This window comes from Siniperca chuatsi, linkage group LG16, assembly GCF_020085105.1.
Source record: "Siniperca chuatsi isolate FFG_IHB_CAS linkage group LG16, ASM2008510v1, whole genome shotgun sequence".
Lineage (NCBI taxonomy): Eukaryota > Metazoa > Chordata > Actinopteri > Centrarchiformes > Sinipercidae > Siniperca > Siniperca chuatsi.
In genome coordinates, this window is record NC_058057.1 from 22,477,580 (window position 1) to 22,486,087 (window position 8,508).

General features: G+C 38.4%; 1 protein-coding gene across 1 annotated transcript; it reads right to left on the reverse strand.

Annotated features, from left to right (window-relative positions):
* On the reverse strand, positions 1 to 7,824 carry pbk (PDZ binding kinase). Its single transcript, XM_044168277.1, has 7 exons — positions 7,613 to 7,824; positions 6,716 to 6,883; positions 6,097 to 6,236; positions 5,390 to 5,559; positions 4,675 to 4,804; positions 2,289 to 2,465; positions 1 to 676 (listed from the first exon to the last, which is right to left on the reverse strand). Exons 2-7 carry the CDS (start codon positions 6,880 to 6,882, stop codon positions 444 to 446), a joined length of 1,017 nt encoding a protein of 338 aa, XP_044024212.1. The 5' UTR covers position 6,883; positions 7,613 to 7,824; the 3' UTR covers positions 1 to 443.
* Between the last annotated feature and the right edge of the window lie 684 nt (positions 7,825 to 8,508).

Sequence of the window (8,508 nt, forward strand, 5' to 3'; positions counted from 1 at the left end):
TTTGATCAAGAAAAAGTTTACAGAAGTGCAGAAACACACACACGTGAGTAACTTCAAGAAGAATTACGAGGTAAAGAAACTAAAAACATTTACATGATAAAAGTTGACATACAGGAAAGAAAATACAACATACAAATAAATGACAAAGATGTACAGTTTAGAGATTACAGTGAACTTTTCGTAGCTCATTCACGTCAGCGTCAACTGATATTTTCACCAGTGACTGACGTGTTTCTACATCTAGGCTGGATTCTCAACATGGAGGTTTCCTGGAGCCTCTAAATTAGTACAAAAACCCTCCCAAACTAGCTAGTAAATAAGTTGTGTTCATATAGTCTGCAATCCCTGACAAATCAATCCGTTTTAACCTGCCTGAATCCTGAACACCCAACAACATCCTAACTTGCACCTCTAAGATCAAAATGCAGAATTAGTTGTGTAAATCAGTCGATAACAATCACCTCACTGGGCGTTTTATCCAGCAGGGCGTTGCTCTCTAAAGCCTGGACGATCTGGGCGGCTGAGGGTCTCTTCTTGGGGTCTTCCTCTGTGCAGAGATAGAAAAGCTCCACCATCCTCCGGTACGAGCTGCCCAGGGCCTCGGCATCCAGCGCTGGCCTCGTCCCCAACTTCTCGTAGTAGGCGTCCTCATCAAAACTCTCCTCCATTGACTCCTCTGAAATACAAACACAAGATTTTAACACACACCCACAGTAATGTCTGAATGTAGCCGCTTGTAGTGTCAGAAAATCTACAACAGAAAGTTACGATTATTCTATTTTTAAACTGCAGTCATTATCACAGGTTATGACCTTAGTGCAAACAGGATTTGTGATCAGTTTAAGCAAAGGGTTATTCTTCTTTCTGTTTCATTTGAAGGATTTTAAGAGACTGGAAGAGGTGATCGTATCCAGTATTTTCACACGAAAACAGGTCATAAATGTCAGAAAAAATAAACAAGTTTGTGCAAGACAAAATTAATTTCTTTTTCTTTAATTTATTTATCTTAGCAAATCCTTCATCTGCTAGTAGAGCTACCTACAGTCCAACTGAAGACTCCTTAGCAATGTCCAGAGACTGATGCAAGTTTTGAAAAGACTTGTTTCATGAAAATCTATCCTTGGACATACAGAAGATGATCAGTAATTAATTCAAACACAGGTGTGAAACATGCATTTTAAATATCTGGTGTTTGTAAAATAGGAAAATATCAGTCCTAAGTACCTAAATCTTAGCTATCAGTGACTCTTTGAAGGAACAGGAAAGATGTATACTCAAGATAACAATCTGCATCTCTACATGGACACGAACATCAAGAATAACAACAAGGTTTCTTTTTTTTTATAGAAGAGTTACACCTCTCCTGAATTGAAGACCACCTCTGCAAACATCATAAAACTAATTACACACTTATGATATAGCGTGTCATTTCCATCAGGGAAAAGAAGGTGCTATATCACAACAAATGCCATTTATTCAGTGGATGTGGCCATTGATCATGGGACGATGTGTCAGGTTTTAGATGGGTTATCACCTCTGCTGTATAATGTTCTGTGGGAGACTTAATGGCTGACTTTGGCGCCCCCCAGAGGCAGTATCAAAATAGTTCCTTGTGGCATCAGATCAGTTAAGTTGGAGTATGGTTAACTTCTGGTTGAATGTTGTCAAAACTAGACACATATCTGAAGATGCTGCTGCCTATTTTGACCTTTATCACACCCATACTACATGTTACATTTCAGGCATTTTGATTTAATGTCCACCGGATCCGGCTGTGTTTCCATGTTCTGCTTTGATATCTTTACATCGGAGCAGCTTGTGTCTCTGAGGCGTGAAATTCACACGTGAATGTACAGTCTATAAAGGACTGTATTTGTTGGCAAAATTAGTATTTAATGATGCACTTTGTCTTTACACATGTACAGCAAAACAAATTTAAGTTTGTAATTAATGTGAGAGTTCTGTCCATTTTTCACTCTCCTCCAAATACTTTTTTTAATTTGTCTATTTAAAAATGAGTGGTAAAAGGACAAAGTTACAGACGAAAAATGTTTTTCAAATTCAAGTGCAGGCATAAAGCATTTGTTACCACATCTAAATAAGCTACAATGTGCTTGTAAAAATGTCGGCAAAACTGCGTTAGAAATGTGGCTCCTTCAACCGGATCCTGTGGACATGAAGCGTAATTCAGGATGCCCTAACAAGTGTTCAAGAGTAGAATATTACTAAAACTGCTGCAATGAGTAAAAGCAAAATTCAGGGCTTCCTGAGGCCACAGAGCATCTTACCTTCATCCTCCTCATCCTCCAGCATCTCCAGATGAGGCATGGCCAGTGTCATCATCTCCCACACAGTCAGACCGAAGGCGAAGACGTCAGCCTTGTCGGTGATCTCTCCTTCCTCATCCAGAGCTTCCTTCGGTTTCCACGGCTCTGTGCCGATGTACTCCGCCTTTGGGTCTGACACTGAGGACAGAGAGAAGAAAAACATTTTTAATGAAACTCAAATTTAAACAATTTAATCACAAAAAAATAAATAAATTCGATTTGTCTTTATCTGGAAAGGCATCGCCCAAAACACAAAGCTCATGTTCTTTTGGGCCTTTTCACAATTACAACAAAGCAAGATCTAGAAATTTGCAATTAGTTCAAATTATACCTAAAATGGAAGTCAAAGCAAGTTCAAGTCAAGAGTCAAAGCATGAGAGACTAAAGAAATTATGTTTCTGGCTGGGAACAGAAACAAAGTTAATCAACTATTATAAACAGCCGTTTCCACCCAAATGTTTTCTGCCAAGTCTGTGCTTTAATCTATGATTAATCCCACTTGTACACACACATGGTCTGAACTGGTACATGTTTATCAGTTTGCTGATATGACCTTATATAACACCTACTGTGATCAGATGGATATGATGCTCTTTGTCTGATGATACATTTCCACACTGGTTGTTTATGTGAAATCCTGAACTAGGCCTAATGTTTAATGTTGATCAGATCAATTTTAAAAAGTGGGGAATGCGATTCTAATCCAATACACATCTTTTTGTCAAATTCAGCAAATATCTCCTCACGGTCCGCTAGCTGTCCGTTCAGTACAGTGACTCTGTAAATGGGAAATAAACAAAGTGGCTCGGACCGGGCCACACAACACTATTCCAGCCATGATTTGTGTGTCAGGTAACGTTCAATGACTTGCCCATGGACATTCAGCTTACTTTCTAGTTTGCCAAGATGTGCTGCTGTTATGTTGTTAGCTATAGTAGCAGGAGAGTTGTGAGTATTGTTTTTTGCTGGCTCTGGGAAACCGTCTCGTCCTCTCTGGCTGTTCGCTTCACAGCAGCAACTGTAGTGACAGTTTGCTAACTCCCAACCTAGTTAACGTTAGTTACATTACTTGCTGTGTCGTCGTTCGCTCTATATCATGGTATTTGTCATGGTATTGGATTTCTCCAGAATCACATACCGCACCTTTAAGTATGGTATGTCTTCATATTAGTAAGTATAAGTAATCAAAAAGCAGATTCTTTTTAATGGCACAAAATGGTTTAATTGTAAAAAAAATAAGTCTAGTCATTTTTTTTTAAAGATTTTTCTTAATGCCAACAAATCCCATGAAAAGACCCAAACCACAAATGAATTGATCCTATTGACACATATTGTCTGTGTATCCAACGCCTGATATACAGTAACTTATTCCTGTCTTACATAGACCACAATTGTCCAAAAACTATTAAAAGCACATTAATGAGCCACAACGTTGCACTGGGTGACATGTTCCTTCATTACCATGAACATGGGCTCTAGTTTATTCTGAGGCATCCTACTGCTGTGAATTACTCACTGGCGCTTATTAGTCCACAGCTGAAAATAGACCCGAACACTCAAATGAACACAAATGTGCTCCTGTTTCAGTAACGTTTAATAGAAACTACAGTGCACAGCTGTTTCAGGAAATGACTGAAGCTTTAAAAAAAACAAACAAACCTATATTTGAAGACGTGGACTTGGGACTGAGTGCCACAGACATGGTGGGGAAACTGAAAAGCAGTGTGAGATGGACTAACATATTGTTGGTTTTGGTCTTTTCATGTGACTTGTTGACAATTAAAAAAATCTAGAATAATAATTTTAACATAATAAATATTGGTCTAAATGCATCTGAGTCAACCCTGAACGATATTTGTCCTGCTAAACATGATATCTACTCAGTATGAACCTCTGTGGCTGATGTGTGACTTGCAAACAAAATCTCTACTATTTAAGGCTCAATACTAATACTGGCTAATTTAAATACCTGGACTTAAGATTGTATCAGTCAACTGACACTGGTGTTTTGTCAATAAGACTGTGTGACCGTATGCACCTGCTGTAAACAAAATGTAGATACAAGCAACCTGACATTCCCCCCCCACTCACATATGTCTACAGCAACATGGTTTCTATTTTCAGACTATTTTCAAATTGAAATTCTTTTGAGGACCTTGGAAATAGAGTTTGTTTTTAACATGTCCCTGAACTTGTGTACAAACAGTGAGCACTGTGGGAGGCCATTTTGCTCCCACTATCCCTTTCCCCACCCATCACGCACACAGTACAGTGTATATATTGTATTTTCACGCGAAAGCTACTTGGTTATTTTCTTTATCTCGAAGGCCACGAACACAATCGTTACCTCTCATGTTCTCGTCCAGCTGCAGAGACACACCAACATCACAGATCTTGACGGTCTCAAAGTCGCCCTTGATGACAACATTACATGACTTCATGTCGCCGTGCAGCAGCTTCTTCTCATTGTGGAGATACTGTAGAGAGAAACAAAGCATTCCTGATACTCATGGCTTAACAATGTCCTTCTGTGTTTATTTTGTTAATTTCTAAAATTAAATTAAAAGATGGCTGATGTTGAGAGGAGACAAATATGAATTGGGAAAGAATGAACCACTGGCGTTGTGAGGGGGTTTGTCTGTGATTTTATTAAAATCATATTATGAACATGAATCACTCACTTATTCTTCTTGACTTGTAACTCACGAAATCAACAGCAAGACTTATAAATGGAGGACAGAAAATACAACTTGCATATTTAATTTATACATAAATTCAAAGTCAGTGCTAAAACTTGTGTTTTGTTTTGTTTTTTAAGCCCCATACTCTTCAGGTAAGACTTGAGTCAAAAAATGAGTTGTCAGGATACTGGAGGATGATTAACAAGCAGGACATTGATGATTTTCAAAAGACAGAAATTAGAAGAGCAACTGATGTGTACAGTAATCTGCCATGTTGAAATCAAATTTCATGGTACACCGGGACACAGGTGTGAAGTTAATCCAGGTGTAACTGTATCTGATCCAGATATGACACCAGGCACAAGAGAGTCCATGATTTACCTGAAGGCCACGAGCAACATGCAGCGCTACTTTTTCTATGTTGGCAGCAGGGAAAGCTTTCAGGCCGTCCTCTCTCCTCTTCTCTATCAGGTCATTTAGGGACTGCTCTCCTCCATACTCCATAGCCAGACACTTTGATCCATCTTTGGCCGTGGTGAAGGCACGAAACCCTTGATGTTGGGATAAGGACACAGAATTAACAAACCGGAATATAACAAAGTATTTTAAATAAATTGATTGTGACAATGTAAAATGATGTTAATTCCATACTGATGTGCTTGGTGGGAACTTAAAATTAGCTGACTAACAAGCCACGGAAAAGCCTATAAAGTTTCGGCATTTGCTGCCGCATTTGTCCACCCAACCTGAATCTTTGGCAAGTGACCAGCAAGGTAATAATTGCTTGGATTTTTCTCCTTGCATGTTTCAAAACAGATGAAAAAGAAGCTGATGGTGAATTATGGAATCCAGTGGCCATTGCAGGGGGGAAAGTTTTGTCGCTGTTCCTTTGGAGTAAATGTTGGGAGGCCTTTATCAATGTTACCATCAACTGTGATTCTGCAGCTTGCATCTGAAGTGTAACATGTCTGTGGTATACATTGACACGCTATGTGACGTGACAGTCTCTATTCTTTTCTGAAGAATACATCACTGTGTCTGTTACACACTGTAAAGAGCTACATCACAGTGACTGTACCGTGTCTTACCAACAATGTTTGGATGGTCGATTCCCTTCAGGACCTTTGCCTCCTCATTCAGGCGCTTCTGGTAAACCGCCACCTGTTTGGTTGCACACTTATTGTTGATCTTCTTGACAGCCCAGGGAGACGCATTCAGCTTTCCCATTCTAGGATTAAAATTTGATCAGCAACATATACTCTGGGTGATTTGTTTTCATATTATTCATACACAGACATGAAAACTTCCCTGTGCAATACCTTTGGAAAAATCACTATTGGAGAACATTATTAGCAATTTATACTGATGATGGATTTGCAAAGTCATGGAAAACTTATAGCTATTTTAACTCAAATTATTTTTATTTTAATGCATGAAAGTCCATGCACATATTTGGCAATATAATATGGCCTTGCTAATTAAAAGCACATACCTCATTCATCATGACTTAATGATCTTTAACAAATGTTTAGGGTCTCCTCTGTAATCCAGTATGCATCCACAATACACTAAGCAACTTATTTTTCAATAAAATGTACATTTCAGAAGCTGTCCTCTTATTCCCACAGTATTCAAAGAGAAACACTTTTAAAAGCCAAGACTTTTTAAAATTACGGGCTTTTTGGTGAACTACAGACAACTACAAACCTGTTCATGAGGTAAACGTTGACTCCAGTGCCACAGCCCAACTTCTTCATGAAAGGTGAGGCCGGGATGGTGATTGGGGTCCCTCCATTGCTTCCAATGCTCCTCACTCGGACGGTTTTAGGGGTCTTGAATGCGCCCTCATCGTTGCATGTGGCAGGGGAGGCCATTCTGTCCGAGGACAACAAATAACAAAATAGTTAACATGGGAAAACACATATTGGGATACAGCTAATGACCCAAACACATAACATTTAACTATTCTGAGCAGCACTTAATTTACTGAGCAACACTATCGACTAAATGAGGTAAATCTGACAGACTTGTAACTTGCTATTAACATGACTTAATTTCTAAAAGTTAATATTTTATAGAAGCAAGTGATGTTTGACGCATGTGATACAAGCCGAATTAAAATCTGAAGTATCTAATGTTCCACTTAGTATGAATAAAGTTATCTTTGTCTATGACTACGTAAAACGACAATAAAACGCCAAATTTTGAATGAAGGCTCAGACTGGCCTATAATAATGGCGTTGTGAAGTAACGTAAAAAGCCTCAACATTTTACGTTAAATAGAGAAATCGTGTCAGTGTTTGCAAGCTGCAAAGTTAGTGGTAATTCAAATTAAAGACGACATCAGCTGTTATACAACTTGTTTGTCAACAATATAACATTATTTAGTGAACATATAACCAGTGGCAGAGACACAGTAGCAACCAAACTTAACGTCAAGACAGCTCAAATTAACGTCAACCGCAAAGTTAGCTTTGACACTAGCTAAATCATTTGACAAGTTACTGATGTTAATATGGCGACAGTCCCATTTAAGTTGTCTTTATTGTGTTTTGAGTCAGATAACTCAAATAATAATAATTTAGTAAATAAATGTAACGTTACCTGCGTTTTCTTTCACTGTTGTAACAAACCCGCTGCAGTTAAAACGCGCCGAACATTCAAACTGCTGCAACAGGCTGTACGGAAGCCGCAGAGGAACCATCCGAGCGCGTGTCGTTTGCGTTTGGAAATGACAACAAGAGTACAAACTGCAGATCCGTTTTTTGTTTTTGTTTTAACATACTTTGAATATAAAGACGGCACAGCGTCACCCTTAAACTATTTCAACATCATTTTACATTCCGTTACTGTTGTAATACAGCTTTTCACCAGCTGAGGTCAGTCACGTTACAAAATTATGGTCTATTATGGTAGTAGGTTGCAGCCTGCAAAATTGCAAAATTAATTTTCATCAGCTAGCATAGATAGATAGATAGATAGATAGATAGATAGATAGATAGATAGAGTATTTAAAAAAAATCTAAATAGAAAATTGCGCATCAACGAACTCTAAATATATACAATGATGATAATAATGCCACCACATGGCCACATTTCCAATAATCAACACTGTTTCCTGACTTATAGGATGTTGTTTCCTCCGTAAAAGCATTTTCTTTGCTTTTACTAATGAAAATAAAGTATTTTTTTTCCACCAGCCTTTCACTTTTTCCCCATCTGTGTTGCACTGCATCCATGTTGTGTGAAAACAGTGGTAATCCTTGTAATAAAGTGTAGTGATGATTTTAAAGTTGTTACATCTTCCAAGCCTCAGTTGCGTGCATGTGGGCAATAGGAGCAAGATAAGAAGAGATTTGTTTAATTTTCACAGCATGTGTCTGTTCTCTCTTTAATGTCAGGGACTTGTCTGAAAGAATTAACTCATTCAGATGGTGAAGTTGACCTTGACCTCGACTCTCATGACCCCATTTCTTTTTTGTTTCATCTCCTTCACATAC